General features: G+C 36.7%; 1 protein-coding gene across 6 annotated transcripts; it reads left to right on the top strand.

The window, feature by feature from the left end:
• The first annotated feature begins 3338 nt into the window (after nucleotides 1–3338).
• On the top strand, nucleotides 3339–9023 carry LOC113663203 (E3 ubiquitin-protein ligase TRIM39-like). Of its 6 annotated transcripts, none has more exons than XM_047816286.1 (5): nucleotides 3339–3639; nucleotides 3835–4050; nucleotides 6474–6719; nucleotides 6884–6910; nucleotides 7771–9023. In XM_047816286.1, the coding sequence occupies exons 2-5, from the start codon at nucleotides 3987–3989 to the stop codon at nucleotides 8316–8318; spliced, it is 885 nt and encodes a 294-aa protein (XP_047672242.1). In that variant the 5' UTR covers nucleotides 3339–3639; nucleotides 3835–3986; the 3' UTR covers nucleotides 8319–9023. The 6 variants fall into 6 exon arrangements, with proteins under 6 accessions (XP_047672242.1, XP_047672234.1, XP_047672247.1 ...); XM_047816278.1 differs by having other exon boundaries at nucleotides 3479–3639; nucleotides 6875–6910; XM_047816283.1 differs by having other exon boundaries at nucleotides 3484–3637; nucleotides 3964–4050; nucleotides 6875–6910.
• The last annotated feature ends 13162 nt before the right edge of the window (nucleotides 9024–22185 follow it).

Here is a 22185-nt window from a genome sequence, read left to right as displayed (position 1 = left end):
AATGAATGAATGAATGAATGAATGAATATTAGATAAATTTAAATGTATTTGTATTTATCCCCAATAGGCAAGTCTGAGGTGACTCAGGTGACTGTGGTGAGAACAAACTTCCTTGAATGGTAATGGAAGAAACCTTGAGGAGAACCAGATCCAAAGGGGAACCTCATCCTCATATCGGTGACACAGTGATTATAAATATACGGTCTGACAAATGTGTATCATTGAGGAGGTTGTTGTCTTCAAAGATCACATGGCGTTCACATCTCCTCTTTAGTATCGCAGAGTCTAACTGGAGATGGTAGATCTATGCCTCATCTCAGTGGAGGTCCAAAATCTTCATCGCACAAAAGACAATCGTAGCTGGTACAATTTCTGGATGCCTCGGAATAGGTAGAAAGAGAGAAGTAGTGGAGAGGGATTAACATAGCTGCTGTTCATAATATTAGCAAGCACTGATGATAATGTGCATTTGGTCTGATGTAAAAGAGCACAATATTATGGGATGTATTATGTGTACGCCTGACTAAAGAGGTGAGTTTTTAATCTACATTTAAACTGGAAAAGTGTGTCTGAGCCCTGAGTACAATCAGGAAGACTATTCCAAAGTTTGGGAGCTAAACATGAAAACGCTCTACCGCCTTTAGTAGACTTAGATATTCTGGGAACTACCAGAAGTCCTGAGTTTTGTGATCTTAGAGAGCAGAATTGTAGCAGGTTAGAAGACTAGTTAGGTCAGTTAGTATGGAAATCGCAGCAATTTTTAAATCATTTCTAAACTTAACTTAGCCAGTGTAGAGATGATCAAATTGTGGTTATATTTCTTCTTATAGCAGTCTCAACACCAAATGCATAGTAAAATGAAACTACAACTATCCAATGTTTTGTGAACAGAAACAAATTGTGTGAAACTCTGCATAATACTCGTATCATTACTATTAAAAGAAGCTGAAATATTTTCAAGTCAAGAAGCTTTTATTGTCATTTCAACCATATATACCTGTAGCTGTTGCAGTACACAGTGAAATGAGACAACGTTTCTCCAGGATCATGGTGTTACATAAAACAAAGACAGGGCTAAGGACATGTAAGTAGTCCTAGACACATAAAGTGCAACTGTGCAACCTGGTACAAACAGTGCAGGACAAGACAAACAGGAAAGACAAGACAGTGCAGAACAAAAGACAGTGCAGACACAAGGTTACAAGAAAATACAAAACGTACAAAAAATGCAATACACAAAAGACAATAAACAGTAACAGAGACAGTGCCTATATATACACCGACCAGTGTATATACTATATGTGAATACTGAACGTTCAAACAATATTTCGTGCAGTAACATTAGAATGAACACAGTTTCTTAGCAGCAGGTCCTTGAGATAATATATAGAATTGTGCAAAATACAGCAAATGAATGAATAATTGTATAGTATGTGCGTAATGGCTGAAATGTTGTATAATATGTGCAAAAACGGCTGAAATGTTGAAAATAAATATTTTAGTATTTTTAGAAAATAAACAAGTTCTGTGTATTTGAATGGGTATATGGTTAGGTATACAAGATATAGTACCCATTTAAACCTATCAAAATAAATAACAGCATAGTGCTCTTGCTAGGTCCATATGGGATTCCTCTTAGTTCTTCATCTGTGGTATTTGGCATTATCCAAGTATCTAGAGCTGGGATTTGAACTCTTAACTTTCTGAGCAGAAAGTTGGCTTTCCACTGAGGTACCATTTATCCTAGTTTTCATCCACTTCCAAAAGTCACTGGAATACACAACTTTAAATTGCCCCTGTCATAAGCTCCAGGATTCAACCCCACCAAGAAATAGCACAGTTAACATCATGATGTGTACTTCCGTGATCTGGCAATTTCACTGCTGCCCTGAAAGGCAGCGAATGGCATACGACAGGCACATCAACCAAAAAGTGCCAAGTTGTTACACACTTTTAAGGCGCATGTGGTGTACATCAAAACAGCTGGTGAATGTATGTGCATGGAGTAAGCAGTGTGAAACTATACAACTGCAGATCTTCATACAACCTCTCCTCCACCTCAGAGAACTGGGCCATAACATCAAATTCTGCAGGAATAGCCCCCTGAAAATAAAGTGGTCAGAAACTAATTGAATAAGGTCATGTTTACCAAAAACATCACAAAATGCACATGGTTTCTGCCATTTGCTATAGGGGCTTTCTAGAAGATTTCCTCTGAAAGATGTAAAAGTCTCTGTTACAGTATGTACTAGTGAATTATCTGCAAAGCCTCACATTCCTCATCTAAGGTACTGCTGCCCTCCTGTGACTCCTCTGTTAACTTCGTGTTCTCCACAATTCCCTTAGGCATTCCTTTCAGCTCCTTCACCCTACCAGCCAGAGACAAAAACAAGTGTGACAGCAAGTCTAGCCATTAGAGGTTAACAGGGCCTTTATTTGGCAGCAGAAGCAAAGTAATTTGATGCACATTTGAACTGTGCCTACCTGTCTGTGAAACTCAGTGTGTTTAAAGTGCATTTAACTTCTAGTCACATGCACAGAAGGACAGACAGCTTTCATAGTAAAATATTACGTCACAATAATGTCTTATATGTAATATTCTTCTTGAATTTTGATAACAATTATTACAAACTTCATTTAACAAATCCTTTCAACACTTAAACTTTATAAGTATCTAAATAACTTCAAAATGTATAATGTAACACCAAACAATGTATAACACAACATTTTAAATACACATTGATGTCCAAAGGTCTAAGACTTATAAAAGAATAATCTAGGAATCTGTAAATGAACATTAACATGAAAGTACAGGCTGAAAAATGTGTCACTTTGCTCGGCAGTAAAACTTCGTTATGTTCCCAGGGAACAAAAGGAGTCTGGGGATGGAGGGATGAGTAACAGAATAAAAGGTGGTGTGTGTCAACTTTGAAGATCAACAACTCAACCCCAATCCTGTCACAAAAAAAGAATGTCACTATACAACCAAGTTAAAATGAACTAAGCTCAAAATGAAATGGCACCCCTTCCCTATTAACCCCACCCACCTTGTGTGTGTGGAGTTTGCATGTTCTCCTCGTGCCTCAGGGTTTCCTCCGGGTACTCCGGTTTCCTCCCCCGGTCCAAAGACATGCATGCTAGGTAAATTGGCATCTCTGGAAAATTGTCCGTAGTGTGTTGTTGTGTGAGTGAATAAGAGTGTGTGTGCCCTGCGATGGGTTGGCACTCTGTCCAGGGTGTATCCTGCCTTGATGCCCAATGACGTCTGAGATAGGCACAGGCTCCCTGTGACCCGAGGTAGTTCGGATAAGCGGTAGAAAATGAGTGAGTGAGTGAGAGTGTTTTATTTCTTTCTTTATAATTTGTATTTATTTGCATAGATATATAAAAGTGAAATGGTTTGTTTGCTCTTTTAATATTTGTATATTAATTTATTTCACTGACAATGAATGGCAGAAAAATGAATCAGAATCAGAATCAGGTTTATTGGCCGTGTGTTTATGTTGACACACACAAGGAATTTAGTTCCAGCTGTTTGTGACTCTCAAAAGTACAGACATAAATAACATTATACTATACAAGACAAGATAATACAGATGATGCAAGAAAATGCAGACAATGTGATACAACATAGACAGTGTGAGTATTAAATATGAATACAGAATACAAAATATTTGGCTTTAATGAACATTGATCAACTGAGACTGAAAAATGGCCAAAGGTTGCAGTATTTTATTAATTAATTTTGTGTGTGTGTGTGTGTGTGTGTGTGTGTGTGTGTGTGTGTGTGTGTGTGTGTGTGTGTGTGTGTGTGTGTGTGTTTGTGTGTGGTAGAAGTACAGCAGTGAGCATTGGGTGAAACCTGAACACAATCTGAAATTTACAAACTTATCTGAGTTAAACAGACTAATCAGTAAAACCTCATACTATTACATGTGTGGACTGAATGATGTTACTGTAAAGGTTAAAAACACAGGAGGAAGTAAATGGCTGAATCTTTATCACAAACAAAAGGCAGAAAAACGAGGAGCATGGAAGAGCCAGAATCATGTAAGTTATACAGTTTATGTATGATTAGTTCCCTGTATGTTTAGTAATTATAGATGTTCTACATGTTTTAATGAAATACTGTCACTATTATAATCTATATTGTTATAAAAATGATGAATGGCTTAATTGTCTTAACTGCCTTATGTAACAAGAATAAGAGTTGTGTTATAATACACAAACATCTTAGAAAGACATTTATCGAACACTGATCCTGTAACTATGGAAGATTTCTATTACTTTATTAGTTACATATTTCAATACATAATTCAATAATTAAACGTAATGAAATTTAAGAAATAAATAATACCTCATTAGAATTATATTATTTATTATTGTTTTATTTCTTTCTTTATAATTTGTATTTATTTGCATAGATATATAAAAGTGAAATGTTTTGTTTGCTATTATAATATTTGTATATTAATTTATTTCACTGACACTGAATGGCAGAAAAATGAATCAGAATCAGAATGAGGTTTATTGGCCAAGTGTGGATGTTGACACACACAAGGAATTTAGTTCCAGCTGTTTGTGACTTTCAAAAGTACAGACATAAATAACATTATATTATACAATACAAGATAATACAGACTATACAAGAAAATGCAGACAATTAAATATGAATACAGAATATATGACTGGTCAGTTATGTACATAAAGTGTGAGAAGTGCATGGTAGTGCTAATAACAGTATTGTGCAATATTTTGCTTTTGTGCAATATGCAGCAGCAGTAGTGTGTGTAACATACACGGATAATGTGATGACTGACAAGTTCTGATACTTAGAGATATGAAGCGGTGAATATAATTATGGTGAGTTGTTAATCAGGGCGATTGATTAAAATTTATATGATTAAAAAAACTAAAAATTGAAAATAAGCATCATGAAAAAAGAAAATATACAAATAATAACAAATACATAGAAACTGTTAAAGAAAGTACCAAATAATATATTTAGCAAAATCTGTGACTGATTATTGTTGTGGAAGTTTAGGAGAAAATACAAATAGCACACTGTTAAGCACGAGTAAGAGTAAATGTTTCACAATGTATTTGTGCACATTTGTGCTGCTAGAACATTTATTACACAGGTTATATAGTCATGATTTATAGGCAGAAAACAGAAGAAAGGAAAACATCACCAATCATTGGCACAACGCATGATGGTCTCCTGATCAGGATCTTACCAAGGTCTGCCTAAGTTGTTTATGAGCTTGAGTCTCACCATCTCGTCTCCAGCTCCTTCTGACCCTCTAATATTTTACACAAGTTCTGTCTGGAAATAACAATTTCTAGTCACAAATAACTTCTAATCATGTGCACAGAAGGTTAGACAGCTTTCATAGTAAAATATTACATCACAATAATGTGTTATATGTAATATTCTTCTTAAAGATTGATAAAGTCTAAGACTTATAAAAGATTAATGACCTAGACAATCTGTAAATGAACATTAACATGAAACTACAGGCTGAAAAATGTGTCACTTTGCTTGGCAGTGATACGTCGTTACTTTCCCAGGGAACAAAAGGAGTCTGGGGATGGAGGGATGAGTAACAGAATAAAAGATGGTGTGTGTCAACTGTGAGGATCAACAACTCAACCCCAATCCTGTCACACAAAAAAGAATGTCACTATACAACCAAGTCAAAATGAACAAAGCTCATTTATTCACAAACATGAAGTGCAGGAGGGTTTGAAGACTTCAAGAGGGGGATCAGGACAAAACAATAAACAGAACCCATCTAACTAATTTAGGGAGAAAATAAATACGCTACACAAGAAAATAAAAAAACAGATTACAACAAAATACACAATACACTAAATCTAATACTAACATAAACAGGAGAAAACAAGATCAAAAAGAAATGGCACCCCTTCCCTACTAACCCCTTTACAAATAAACAATAGAACTCAACAAATAAAGAATGAAAAAGTGTAACAAATATTAACTTTATTATAATATTATAATTTATTATAATATAATATTATAACTTATATTACTATGATATTAACTAATATTAACTAAAAGAAAAACTTCCTGTTACAGAGAAGAAATAACAAAATATCAAACAAAGCTCAAAGTACAATCACTAAACAGTAAATACAAACCCACCCAACCACCCATACATGTCAAGCAGGACAATGCTGTTTAAATTCACTCTGCATCCTCTCATCTTCCAAACAGAGCTGAGCTTCAATCAGTGATGTCAGATGGCAACCATTTTTCACTGAACATTCATGAATCTATTCTACAAAAATAACATTTTTACACTAACAGTAACTGACACCCCAACAAGTGCCTTTACACAGTTTAAGAAAACTTGTAGACATTCTGGTCTGTGATTTTCACACCTAAACTACAGATGCAGTTTTCTCCATTTACACCATTTATCGACAATGTGTAACATTTTCTTTTCTAGTTTCTCATGATTTCAGCAGTCTCCTGTCTGAAGATCTGCTGCTGTGTCCGATCTGTGTGTATGTGTTAACTGATCCAGTCACCACTCCATGTGGACACAACTTCTGTAACAGCTGCCTTACATGGTGCTGGGACAAGAGTCAACACTGTCTCTGTCCATTATGTAATCAGAAATTCAACAAGAGACCTGAACTGAAGATTAATACAACACTGAGAGAGGTTGCAGATTACTTCAAGAAGAAAAGAGGTGAGAAATTATTTTGTATGTTAGATTTGATTAAAAAAAAAGTCACTAATAATACACTAAAATAGATGTTTTAGATATATGTTTTGCAAAACCTAAATAAAATCAACCAATAACTGATCTGAAATCTAATGACAGTGATGTTTTGTTGTAATTAGTTTCCACAGAACTGAAGAGGATTCAGCAGTATGCAGGTACAGTGAGCTTTCTGATTTCCTCTCATATTAAAATGTACATATCAGCATTACACCACTGCATCATCACACTTATTGTCATCTGTAGATCTCTCCAGATAAAAGGAGTATTAAAGTGTCTCATTATCCTCCTCACTATAGCTCCTTATTACTGTCATGCACTAAAGCCCTTACACCCTTTTCTACTTTAGAAACACTGATCATCTTCTTACATTTCACTAATAAAATAATGCAGGAACAGATGTATGTTTGTACAGAGATTAACTTTATACCTTTTTTAACTGAACTATTTTGTCCATCGGGATCAAGATTTTCCTCAAATGTTTCTCTCATGATCTGTGACTCTTTCTGTTTCTTTCCTGAGTGATCATTTCTATATTTCTCATCAGAATCAGGAAAACCTCCACATGTTCACACTAATGACAGAGAGAGCTTCATGTAGCACAGAAAGAGAGAGAGAGAGAGAGAGAGAGAGAGAGAGAGAGAGAGAGAGAGAGAGAGAGAGAGAGAGAGAGAGAGAGAGAGAGAGAGTGTGTGTGTGTGTGTGTGTTTGAGAATATGTGGTGTGTGTTTGTGTGGGTGCATGTGAGAGAGAGAATATATGTTGTGTGAGAATGTGTGGGTGTCTATGTGTGGGTGTGTCTATGTGTGGACAACAGATAGATTAGACATGAATGGATGGATGGAATCAGTAGATTGATTGGATGCTAGATAAGATGATGGGATTTTCATTTTTAAAGAAAGCTTTTAAAAAATCTTCTACAAATCCTTTTATAAATTAATAATGAATCTGATCCACTGGATGATGATTTAATATTTTTACCTGTTTACTCACATCACACACTGTGTGTTTCTCTCAGTGGATGTGACTCTGGATCCTGATACAGCTCATCCTGATCTCATCCTGTCTGCTGATGGAAAACAAGTGACATATGGAGACACACAACAGAATCTCCCTGATACACAACAGAGGCTTAATCCATGTATCTGTGTTCTGGGAAAGCAGAGTTTCTCCTCAGGGAGATTTTATTATGAGGTGCAGGTCAGAGGGAAAACTGAATGGACATTAGGAGTCGTGAGAGGGAACATTAACAGGAAGGGGGAGATGATACTGACTCCTCAGGATGGATTATGGACAGTGATCCTGAGGAATAAGGATCAGTATAAGGCTTGTCCTGGTCCCCCTGTCCTCATCACACTGAGAGAGAAGGTGGAGGTTGTGGGGGTGTTTGTGGATTATGAGGAGGGTCTGGTCTCCTTTTATGATGTGAAGTCCAGATCTCATATCTACTCTTTCACTGATCAGTCTTTCACTGAGAAACTCTATCCATACTTCAGCCCTGATTTAAATAATGAAGGTAAAAATTCAGCACCACTGATCATCTCTCCTGTATTTAAAACCGAATGAATTTTCACCAAACAAAATCAATCACCTATTAAATGTTGAGAATAAGAATAAATAATCTTATATTTTGTGAATTTTCAAAATACATATTTCCTTTTAAAATGCTGTACATATAATTTTAATACCTGGTTTTAATTGTAATCCTACAGTCTGTTATTTATGATTATGTGACATTATGATTGTGGAACTTTGTCATTACAAATCACATATAAATAAAGATCATTTACAGTTTACTCTGAGTTTTACTGCAGAATTCACTTTGATCAATAAAATGTATAAAGTTCAGCTGCTGATGTCTGTGTAGATAAAAACAAACAAAACTCTGTTTCTGCTTAAAACTTCATCAAACACAAACACAATCAGATTCATATTTTATTTAGAAATAAAAATCTCAGGTTAAAATCTCTTTATCAGCACTAATAAGCAAATGTCTAAAGTAATGTACAGCAGAGGGAGCTTCATTAATATTCATAGTGTAAGTGCTACCTGATTGGTCAGTGAAATGATTCATATGTATGTAACTGTATGTTTTTAAATTCTTTTTTAACTGTATGATTATAAATCTCTCAGCCTTCTTTGTCCAGCAAAACAACAACATTCCCCTCTGATAGACAAAGAGTTTTATACTCATCACTTTTCCACATACATGGTGTAACAAATCATTCTTTCAGAATCATTCATTATTTCCACACAATGTTTTACTAACATCTAGAATCTTTCATTTCTACAAGTGAAGCTGAATTCAATCCAGTCATAAAGCTGAACAGTGAAGGTATAACTGCACGGATTCAATAAATTACGGCCACCAATCATACCTCTCTCTCTCTCTCTCTCTCTCTCTCTCTCTCTCTCTCTCTCTCTCTCTCTCTCTGTCTGTCTGTCTGTCTGTCTGTCTGTCTGTCTGTCTGTCTGTCCGTCTGTCTGTCTGTCATTTCTGAAGACGCCACACCATTCTGAATACCAAACAAGAAAAGAACAAACACTGTGCGCCTCTTGGACATATACAGAGTTTATAAGTTTATAAGAAGCTGCATGTCACAGCTTGTTCACATCCACATTGCTCTCTGACCAACAGGAACATTACATGTTAACCATATTTTTATATCTACATGAACTTAAACAACATGTATTTATGTAAACAACAATAGTCATTACAACATGTCTTGAGACATTTACAGAAGGGGACAGAACAGTGGAACTTTTTGGAAAACTTTGTGGGTGTATTTAATATCAGGAGACACAAAACAGTACAACATGCTCCAGGCTCGATTGTCTTTACCTAGCAAGTAACCCGGACGATAAACTTCTTAAAATAAAATAAAATTAATAAGATAAAATTTGAATTTGTGAACACTGAAAAAATATATTTGAGTATTGACTTGATTTTTTTTTCTAATGATAAAATGTGAATCTCTGAAAATCTCTAAAATCTTTTAAACTCTTGAACACAGGCACTCGTAACTTCTCATTACATAAGAACATTTAAAAAAGAAAAAGTAGTAACTTCTGGTTAGTTCTTATCATCAATAATGTCTCTGCACTAAAGCGAAACAGTTTTATTAAGGGACGTCATTTATTTTTTAATACTCACACTCTTTTAAATATTATTCATACAGTACATTCCAAGACGGTACATGAGATTGTGATTTTAATGGATGCCGAAAAAGCATTTGATAGGGTAGAGTTGCAGTATTTATTTGCTGTATTAAAAAAAATTTGGTTTTGGTAATAAATGTATAAGTTGGGTGAAATTACTTTATACATCACCTCAATTTGCCCTCTCTCTTTATTTGCCTTGGCCATTGAACCATTGGCCATTTCATTATGATCATCTACTTTATTTAAAGGCATCACTAGGAACGGCATCGAACACAGACTATCATTGTATGCAGATGAATTATTGCTCTATGTATCTGACCCTGTATCTGCTCTGCCTGGTATCTTGTCCAATCTTGATATATTCAGCTCCTTTTCTGGATATAAATTAAATAACTTAAGCATCTGGACATGCCCTTCAAAGTCAGTCCCACTGAAATTAGTTAGCTCGGATATTAATGTGACACGTAAATTTTCAGGTCTTTTTTCTGCAAACTTTATTCCACTCATAACTAAAATTAAGTCTGACCTTCATACTGTAGATGGAATAGTTTGTCTTTGTCTCTGATTGAGAAGATTAATGTTATTAAAATGTTCTGCCTATAAATTTATTTACTTATTCCTAACATTTAAACCCCACCTAAACACTTCTTTGACTCATTAGATAAAACGATTAATGCTTTCATTTGGTTTGGGACATCTCGCAGGGTGCGTAAGTCATTACTCCAGAAATGAAAGACTAGCAGTGGTCTGGCACTACCAAATTTTCAGTTTTATTACTGGGGAGCACATACTCATAAGATATGGTGCTGGGTTGAGTCACCTCATTTAACATGGTGTAAGTTAGAAGCCGAATCATGTTCTTCCTCATCCTCTATATCTGCTCTTATATACTCTTCTCTTCCACTTAAAACTTCTTTGTATGTTCTGTTGTATTTATAGTGTATGTATACACTGTCTTCTTGGCTTGTACTCAGAGAGAATTTTTTTAACAGTTTTGCTCATTTGTCATCATTGTATGGGCTACCCACCAGCCACCTCTTTAGATATTTTCAAGTTAGGCATTTTTTTCAAAAATGTTTTCCTGGTTTTCCCTCTGCACCACCTCTCCATCAGTGAAAAGGTGCTGTCTCTGAGATCTATAAACATATTCTGGATTTTTGTGACCAAAGTACCTCCAAAACAAAGGCTGCTTGGGAAGGAGAACTGGGACTTCAGTTTGGGGATGGGTGGTGGGATAGTGTTGGTGGTGGGATAGTGTTGGTGGTGGGATAGTGTTGAGAATGGCTTTGGTAATATTTCATGTGCTCATCTTGCACCTACCCAGTTTAAGGTCGCACTGATCCAGTTTATCAGGTCATTTATAGGGTGCATTTTTCTAAATATAGATTATCTCAAATTTACACAGATGTCGAAGACAAATGTTACAGATGCTCCAACTCACAATGTCACCTGAGTCACATGCTTTTTTTTTCTGTCCACCATTCTGGGAGTACATTTGCAACCCTGCCTATTGATTGCTATATTTGGACTTACAGATGAAGCCAGGGGGCGCGTGTGGGAACATGTTTTTATTTTACCGTAGAGTTTTTTTTGTGTGCAAGAAACAACAGCACACGGCACAGAGCAGAAGGTATGAAGTGCAGATAACAAACCCTTAAGAGACACAATGGAAAAATATATTACACAGGGATGGTTATTTAAATGAAAGTGAGGATTTTAAATGATCCTTTCCAAGATGGCGGCGCGGCATTAGCACACATGGCCACTCCGGATTCAATATGGTGCTATTTACGTTTTTAAGGGTTTTTTTCCACGGATTTAGCCCGATAATTTCCAGTGCATGGACACCAAAGACAGCGGTATAAGACAATGTATATATCTATGATGCTAAAGAAGCGCTAATGCTAACGAGGCGCGAATGCTAACGTGGCGCCAATGCTAACGAGGCGCCAATGCTAACGTGGCGCCAATGCTAACGTGGCGCCAATGCTAACGAGGCGCCAATGCTAACGAGGCGCGATGTGAACTATATGGAGCTATTAGCGATCTGCAGATTGTTCATTTCAAGCATGCAAATCTCAAGTCAGTGCTGCCTTAATTCCTCCAGCATGTGGACTTTCCCAGATAGCAAACTGACTCTGGACCTGTTTATTAGTGGGTCATTTGGTCTGCAAACCTTTCAGATCCCTCATTAAAAACTAGTATTCTGTACAAAACTACAGAAATATATTAAATCTAATGGTGGACCAACATTAGATAGACTGGATTGCTCTATAAATATGTGTCTGCCTTTATTAACCCTCCTGCAGACCTCGTCTGAATTCCTATACAAATTAGGAGCACCGAGTCAAGTTGACCTTGTCGGTTTTGACTGCTTATAAAAAATGAAGTATATATGATAGCCTTTTTTTTCCACCTTTTTTTGTCTAACTCGTTTAAAACATATTAACATATATTTTCCAAATTTTTTAATAATATTTGGTATAATAAATCTCATTCATATGCAAAAATGGCTCATTTTCTAGTTAAAAAAAAAAAACAACTGAAATTTTGAATTATTTTCACTATAGAGGCACAAAAGTTAATGCACAATTACACGCTGGTATATTTCAAAGCCAGGAGATTGTTTTGAAACCATTTTGACCATTTTTAATGTCAGTAAATAATAAAACCTTTTTTTTTCCAGGTCAAATTGACTTGAATGCTTACAAATCAAAAATTGTACAATGATCACCATTCTGTGTGATTAGCTTATATTTGTGAATATTTTACACTTGTTATGTCTATTTTGTCTACCAGATGCCATCTGATCACCCAAAAACGGGCTACACAAACACACACCCACACCCACACACACACACAAACCACTCAAAAACATGGCATAATATGATTCGAATATGAAAACACAACATGTGTGTGTGTGTGTGTGTGTGTGTGTGTGTGTGTGTGTGTGTGTGTGTGTAGCATCATTTCGGTAGATCATATTCTGCCCTCTGCTAGGCAAAGGCATATCAAAAGTGTGAAATATTTACAAATGTGTGGCTTTTTTTTTTCTGGAGGCCTAATGAAATGCAATGCCAAATTTGTGTGTGTGTGTGTGTGTGTGTGTGTGTGCATGTGTGCATGTGTGTGGTGTGTGAGTGTGTGTTTTGGGTGCATGTGTTATTGGACATTTTGTGTGTGCATTTTTGTGTCTGTATGTATGTTCATTGCGCTGAGAAGGGCAAAAGTATGACCTATTGCCCCACTAAATGTGGCCGAGTCAAATTGACTCGGGAGGACTTGAGGAGGAATGTATTTATTTTATGAACACAGTTCAACGAAAATAGACAAAATTAATTTTACTTGCAAAGTTCATAATTTGGAACAAACCTGGTAAATTTCAGGCAAATATGTGGAAGGAAACCCAAGTTATGACACATTAAACATTCCAGATGAGTCAAATAGACCCCAGGTCGCACAAGGGTTAATATTAACAAAACATGAATAAATTCAAAATGTGAAAACCATCATTTTTAGCCAGTAACAATAAAACTATACAAAAAAGGTAATTAAAGACATTTTGATTGCTGTTAGAGAAAGTTTCCCAGATAATCAGCAGTAGTTTTTCATGAGTGTCTGTAACTTAGCCAACAGTTTTACAGCCTGTTCATCACTGAAAACACCTGCTCAGAACAAGTAGTCCAGGCCAGTGCTTCTCAAACTGGAGGCCCTGAGATGGTGCCAGGGGGCCCCGGCTTTATGACATTTTATAAAATAATGAATTTATCATAAATTCTGTGTAATTAAATCTCAGAAAAATAAGGCTACTAACTGTTTATTTTGGAATGTTTTAAGTCATAATTTTTCTTGGGGTGGGGGGTGGGGAGTTGGTATGCACTAAAGGGATGCACTGTAAGGATTAGGGTTGGGTATCAAAAGAAATTTTCCGATTCCGGCTTCGATTCCGGTTCCAGTTCTGCCTTATGATTCCCGGTTCTGATTCCGATTTCATAATAAAAGAAATGTGAAAAATAATGCACAATACTTAATTACATTTGTGTTAATCACTCTTTAAATATTTTAAACAGAGCATTTAAATTCATATCAATTTAAAATTAAATAAATACAACATCAAATTTAACATCCAGAATTACAACTTGGCAAAACAGTTAGCAATTTTTCTAATGAAAAATTAACATGTCTGCTTTCTCTGGGAGAAGACGAAAACCTTTCCTGGCTTATTGCATCTCCAGCTGTGGAGAAAACCCTCTCAGAGGGGGTAGATTTGCTTCATTGTTGTAGATTTGGAAATGAATCCACACTTTAGACTTTTTTTTAGACATGTTTAACACAAAGCTTACCTCAGCACAGCAGCGCGAGTGACTGATTTCTGTGCTAAGCTGCATTAATTTGGTTGTGTGACTGTAAACAGTGTAAACTAATATTTAAATAAAATTAAATATTAAATATTTAAAGTAAATTAATATTCACGAGGTAAAACATGGCTATTTAAAGTGACCGCTCCCAGCGATTTGCCCGTCATCACATTGGAACCGCGTTTGGAACCGAAGCTTAAAAATTCCGCGCGGTTCCGGTTCCTGTTGAAAAACAGAACCGGTTCTGAATAAGAACCGGTTCTCGGTTCCCAACCCTAGTAAGGATGCACTGTAAGGATGCACTGTAGGGATGCACTGTAGGGATGCACTGTAAGGATGCACTGAAGGGATGCACTGTAGGGGGGCCAAGTAGGGATGCACTGTAAGGATGCACTAGGGGGCCGCACGAAGAAAACGTTTGAGAACCACTGGTCTAAAAACAAACCCTAGCCGGCCGGCTCTCCAGTCCCTTCTACTCTTCAATGTTTGCTCTTTGGACAATAAACTGGACTACATCTGACTTGAACGCGCTACACGGCGAGAGTTTAATAACTGATGTGTGTTTGTTTTCACAGAGACGTGGCTCAGAGACAGAGCTCCGGACGCCGCCATTCAGCTGGACAGGATCCCTTCATTTAGAGCCGACAGAAAGGCAGCTCTGTGCGGTAAGACTCGCGGTGGTGTGTATGTGTGCGTTTACATCAACACAGAATGGTGTAATAACTCTGTGCTTGTTTATAATTACTGCTCATCATCAGTGGAGTTTGTGACTGTTAGATGCAGGCCATTTTATTTACCACAGTTTACATTGTCGAGGTTTACATTCCACCCAGTTCTAATGCTAAAGAGGCTATGTGAGCTATATGGAGCTATTAGCGATCTGCAGATTGTTCACCCAGATTGTTATTAATATTAATAAAACATGAATTCATTCAAAACTTGAAAACCATCATTTTTATCCAGTAACAATAAAACTATATAAAAATATATATGTAATTACAGTTTATAAATGTAGCCTATTTACTATTTTTTTAATATAGTTTTGTTCATGTATACATTGAATAGACATTACAGAAAAATGAAATTTAGCCATAAATTGTACCAAGAACATAGTTTTATTTAATGAAAAACATTTCACACATGCTTTGTAATTTTCGACAGTATTTAATCTTACTTTACTTGTTTACTGTAAACAAAACAGACTCAAACTAGTATAACAGAACAGTGTTAAATGCTGTAGTGTGGACCTGTGTCAGTATTTGACAAAATAGCTGGCTAAATCAAATCAGCCTGACACTTATCAGCCAATCAAAAAAGAGGCTACACAATAGCCAGTCAGAAACTAGCACTATCGTATCTGGGTAAGATTTAACGCAACAACCAATGGAAGAAAAAAACATATCCTGGAATTGTTCAGCATCATGCTCGTTCACCCACAGAGAGCATCACTTTAATACTTACTCTGTGCTCAATGTTACAATAAATTCACAACTTGTTTGACACAAGCAATGACATTTTGACTGCTGTTAGAGAAAGTTTCCCAGATAATCAGCATCAGTTTTTCATGAGTGTCTTTAACGGTTCACTGACAACACCTGCTCAGAACATGTAGTCTAGGCCAGTTCTTCTCAAACTGGGGGCCCTGAGATGGTGCCAGGGGGTCCCGGCTTTATGACATTTTATATAATAATGAATTTATCATAAATTCTGTGTAATTAAACCTCAGAAAAAAAGGCTACTAACCAATAGCACTATATTGTATAGTTTAATATGTTTTGTTTAATTCAAATATTAAGTTTTCTGAATATTTTTTGTCATAATATTTCTGGGTGGGGGGCACACAATGAAAAAGTTTGAGAACCACTGGTCTAGGCCTATTCATGTTTTCGTTATCACACTATGACTGACATTTTGTCAAATTAAACATATCTCTCCAAATAGTATAAATAAGTCTATTAGCACTAAATAAATTAGTGTATTGCATCGTCAATGTTATAGGTCACTTTCAAAATCATGTCATGTTTGATATTCCTGCCATGGATGCATTAAAATGTTGTTGGAGATGTCACTCTTGCCTGTCCTCAAAACTTGAGAGCCCAAAAAGACGTATGAAGACGTCTCTCCATGTATGCCCGGTAGACCACTTATAACATCATATGATTTGTGCTCCATTGCTCTGGCAAATTTTACTGCTGCCCAGAAAGGCAGCGAATGGTATATGACAGGTACATAAACCAAAACGTGGAAAGTTGTTACACACCTCTAAGGTGTATGTGGTGTACAACAAAACAGCTGGTGAATGTATGTGCATGGAGTAAGCAGTGTGAAACTACACACCTGCAGATTTTCATAAAACCTCTCCTCCACCTGCTGCTAAATTTCAATTTTCTTTAATTTGGAACTGCATCTTCTTAGTACGTCACCTTCACATACTGTTAATTTCCATAAATGGAAATCGATAAATCTGGCAGATTTTGCTAGCTCTGTTGTTCCCTCTCTTAGTGATCTTCATTTGGCTCTTCTTGAAGATAAGATCCTAAAACTGAACACTCTTCTGGCATCTAATTTGGACCTTTTTGCTCCCTTAAAGTCTCGCAGTGTCTCTTTTGCTTGTTCTGCCTCTTGGTACAATGATGACCTGCGTTCTAAGAAGACAGAATTCCAAAATTCTGGAACAGAATTCCAAAATTCTGGAACGTCTTGTGGCTTTGCAGCTACATAGTCATCTCACAGTAAATAATCTTTTCAAACCTCTTCAGTCTGGTTTTAGAAAATCTCATGGTACTGAGACAGCCTTGGTCAAGCTCACCAATGATCGGTTATTAGCCTCAGATAATGGTTGTCTCTGGTTCTCTTTCTATTCTGATCCTCCTGTGTCCTTTTGACACTGTTAACCACAATCTGTAACTCGAGCATCTGGAAACTGTTTTTGGTGTTTCTGGGACTGTTTGAACTTGGTTTTGTCTGCACGGGTGTTCCTCCCCAGTCAGCAAATTTCCTTTGGGCCAGGTTTGGGCCAGATAAACAGCTGAGCTTTGGCCCAGATTAGTTCGTGTTTGCCAGCCCAAATATGGCCTACATCTCCTTTGCCAAAACTGAACCAAAGCAGTGCCATAAGTACACCAAGCATGAGCCAAATGTAATTTTATGTGGCCCAAATATGGCACACCTCTTTTTTTGCCAGAACTGAACCAAAGGAATGCCATAACTCCACCAAACATGAGCCAAATAATACAATTTAATGTGGCCCATATGTGAGCCTTATATGCAATTTTAGCATGGTTGAGTTCCGTTAAAATAAAACGGCCCATATGTGCCCCACATGTAAGTGTCTTATTAACTCAAAGGTGAAACACTCAACAACAAATGTAATCAAAACAATTTACTTTCGACAAGTGTTTAACTAATTACAGCTTTAAGAGTAAACATTAAAGAATACATTTCAGAATAAATAATTATAGTTACTCAGTTATACTTAATAATTTAAGTGGAATTCAGTTGAAAACATTAAGAAGAAATATTAATAATACAAATAACATTCAAAGAGTCTCACTCATTCACTCATTTTCTACCGCTTATCCGAACTTCTCGGGTCACGGGGAGCCTGTGCCTATCTCGGGTGTCATCGGGCATCGAGGCAGGATACACCCTGTACGGAGTGCCAACCCACTGCAGGGCACACACACACTCTCTCATTCACTCACACACTCACACACTAGGGCGGAAGCGGGAATCGAACCCCGACCCTGGAGGTGTGAGGTGAACGTGCTAACCACTAAGCCACCATGCCCCCCATTCAAAGAGTCTTAGACTTTTTATTTTTTTACACCAAAATTCATGTTTTAAAGCATATATTAATGTTAGGTTCAACTCAGTGTAATAAAAATCACAGAAAAAAAAATCGTTCAAAGATTTTGGTTTAGAGCTACCACAGAACAAACGAAGGGCCTCTTTACTTTACAGTCTTGAAGAATACCAAGTATTGGCCAAAAACTGTACAGAGTTGCTATTAAATAGTGGAATGCCATCAAAGTTTAACTGCAGTCTAAAAATGTGTTGGTCAGGAACTTTGGACCACATGTTTTCAAATGCTGTCTTTAGTGAATTTAATAATAAAAAAAAAGTAATGAAAATCTCCACCAGCTATACTTTGAGTCTTGTAAGAGGTTTTTGTTCTAAGCAGAGTTCTACCATCTTTAGGAAGGAAAGGGAGATGCACCCTAAGTATGGTCAAAAGGGCAGACAAAGCAATCAGAGAGATTCCAAAATTTACAGCCCAGCCTGCCAGTGAAGCAACCAAATCATCACTCACTAAATTCCCATCATCAGATTGGTTATCATCAGAATCCACCTCTGATGATGACTCGGCACATGGCTCTTAAGAATCTGACACATGCCTGGTAGATAAATGATCTGAGTGTAATTAGTCTTCACGATCTTGAATGCAACCAAGGGAGACAAATAAGTCAGTTACTCTTTTAACTGCCCTCCTTCTAAGGTTATTTGGTTTACATTTACTTGCAATATCCATGATGATAATTTGAAGGGAAAAGTCTCACCGAATAAATCTGTAAGAAAAAAAAACAAAAGCAATCTGTTGTAAAAAAAAAAAAAGGAAGCAGGGTTAAAAGCAGGCAGCCTACATAATGATATCAGGCATAATTTCAAATATTATATAATTAAAATTATATAAATTATAAGCACATCATATAACATACAGTGAAGAGACAGGTTTAGTTCACTTTGTTTCGTCATGGCTAAACTAACTTAACATAAAAGTATGAAAAATTTGAAGCACTGTTTATTTGATTTGTATTTTTCTTGTTATAGTAATTGTCATATTGCTTATTATTTGCATCTTTGCTTATTTTAATAACAAAGACAAAATAAACTATAAACTATATTGTGCTCATACAATTGTATTTAAAACAACTATTAAATTACTCAAATCATGAAATAAGAATTCGGTCATAGCACCCACAGGTTATGACAGGTTGGGGTTCGTATCTGAATTTGAAAGAAAAGCGGGAGCAGCTATAGCTGACTGGCTCGTTTATTCTGTTAACGTAATTTTCCGCTAAATAAACATGCCAACTTTAAGTCTCCAGATGTAAAACTTCTTTGCGACATTTCTAACATTTATTTTAGATTAAAGTGTGTTTCCACTCAAAATTTTCTATATGGGTAACTTTAGACTAAGACTGAAAACTTACCTGTCACGCCATCAATATCCAGGCTATCCGCCGAACTCCTCAGAGTTTCAGGCTCCTCTTTGTCTGCTTTGTAGCTATCCAGCAGCTCCAACGGCTGACAGCTGGGTTTATCAGCCATAACATGGCTAAGCTCGTTATAAAATGGGCAGGTGATGCGACCACGACCGCTTTGGTTATTGGAATCATTCACTTCTTTAAATTTGGCTTTAAGGCTCTTCACCTTCCTTTGGCACTGCAGCCCCGTTCTCTGTGTCCTTCCTTGTTCTTCCATTTCGTTTGCTATCTTTTCATACACATAGCGGTTACGGTATGATCCTTCTAGTTTTGCCTGTATTTAAGTTTCTCCCCATATACTAATTAGGTCTAACACCTCACTCTCCCTCTACTGACTTGCTCCATCACTCTTCAACATTTTGTATTTGTAGTCACGTTTGTGTGCGTACTTGCCGGCGCATACTTGTGACAAATGTCGATGTAGATTGACGTAAAAGTCGCATCAAATCCGCCTTGGTTGTTCACACTGCGGAAAAAAATCTGATTTGGTTCTGATTCATAACCACATATGGAAGTGGTCTAAATCTGATTTTAAAAAATCAGATCTGGGCAAGATTTGAGTGTTCACACTACTCCTGAAGAAGTCTGACCTGGTTACTTGACACCAAAAAAATCAGATTTGGACCACTTTTACCTGCAGTGTGAACAGGGTGTATCTTATTAGTAAATGTTGAAATGAACATTAACACATTAATATGCTGTGGAAGTGCAGTTCATTATAAGGTCATGTTAACAAGGTATTTTCATGTATCATATCGAAAGTCATAATTTTGGTATCGTGACAACACTTTCAATAGCCGAATGCTTACAATTTAATTTTAAAAAGGGAAAAGTCTTGATTGAATATCATTTCAGATTTAAATAAAAATATACATGCAATAATCCACACATATTAATATAATGTAGTAATTCTTAGTAATTATTATTACTATGATTAGTTAAATGATTGTGTAAGTTACACAAATTAGGGTTTTTTGACAAACCTTAACACCGACGTCAGACTGCGTCGCCTGAATCCACAATATTACACGACATACAATACTTTGTGTTCATACTGTTGATTTATAGGCAGAAACATCAGAATTTAAAACGGCAAACCAGCGGACCCCTATGAGGCTACATTAAACTGTATTGTTAAATTGGGGAAAATATTAGCTAATTTGACCCCTTCCTCAATTAAACTAATAACGCTTAATAACATGCAATATTGACACACAATGCTGCATATTTCAATTATATGACATTAAAGTGCCAATCACTTATCTGAACGTAGCCTACACAGTCGTGAGGAAAGAACCGCCCGCTGCTGCTTGCGAACACACACAGCTTCTGGGGAGCTCAACCTTAAACAAACAAATTCTTATGAAAAACATGAACGCATTGGTGGTCCTAATAGTGAATGGTATTTTGGTATCATGCTCTGCTAAAGTACTTACAGGCTCACTTAAAGAAAATGGAACTTTCTCCACAGGCTCCCATTACTGCCACCACCAGGCTTCATCAAGAATACCATTATTTGAATAATTAGACATTTTCTTTCTTTCTTTAATAGCCCAAATATGCCCACAAGGGTCTACCTTGGTCTCATCAGTACAGAAAACATTTTGCGACATCTGACCAGTACTTGAAAGATTTCCTGCAGCTCCTTTAATGTTGCTATAAGCCTCTTTGCAACTTCAATGAAGTTTTCTTCTCCTCATGTCCTGTGCTTGGGTGATGTCACAGTGTTATGGAATTTTCTCACTTAACTTGTAAAAGACAGCCTTTGGGTAATTCCTGAGCAAATCTAATGTTCTGGAAGTTCTTTTGTACCCATATCCACTCTAGAGTGAAATTTCATCACTTCAGCATGTTGGAGGGAACTCATGACTGATCCTTATGTAGGGCCAATTAGAATCACTTCACTGATGACAGGTGCATGATGATTACTTTTGAAAAGACGACCAGATGTGTTTGTACTCAGAATGAACAAGTCACATAATACATTAAATATTGTGCACACTTGTGCAGTTTCTGCCTTTTTGCCCCATTTCGTTGGTTGCTAAAACACTTTAAAAGTCAAAAATAATAGTACATGACAATAGTCTGCAATTTTAACAAGGGGATGTAGACATTTTGCATCCACTGCAGTGAAAATAGTGTCATCAGTGGTATGAAATCAAGCAAAAAAAAACAAAAACCCACTCGTTCTGCTTTAGGTGACAGTGCAAGGTTGGAAGGTCCTGCTTGTTCTGATATCTTTAGCTTTTCGAGGAGGTCAGCATTTAGATGAATGATGTCACTGAAGTTAACCTAGTGCGCACACACAACCACCATGAAGACCACAAGCACAACTCTTTCCAAAGCAGGTGCACACAACAAACAAACAGCAGTGATGATGTGATGATGTAGCCGATGTCATTGACCAACCTCTTTTCCTCTAGTCCACTCCACATGTACTGTCGACTTGGTAGCATTGATAGTTTTCACTGTTGCACTGCGAACTCTCCCTGCACACACACACACACACACACACACACACACACACACACACACACACACACACACACACACACACACACACACACACACACACACACACCTTCACCAATGATTCAGCCAACAAAAACTCATGAAAACGTGAATAGCAAGCAGCATTAACAAATC

The sequence above is a fragment of the Tachysurus fulvidraco genome, chromosome 1, assembly GCF_022655615.1.
Source record: "Tachysurus fulvidraco isolate hzauxx_2018 chromosome 1, HZAU_PFXX_2.0, whole genome shotgun sequence".
In the NCBI taxonomy this organism is placed as follows: Eukaryota; Metazoa; Chordata; class Actinopteri; order Siluriformes; family Bagridae; genus Tachysurus; species Tachysurus fulvidraco.
Note: the sequence above shows the minus strand (reverse complement) of the source record. Positions and strands in the feature narration are given on the sequence as shown.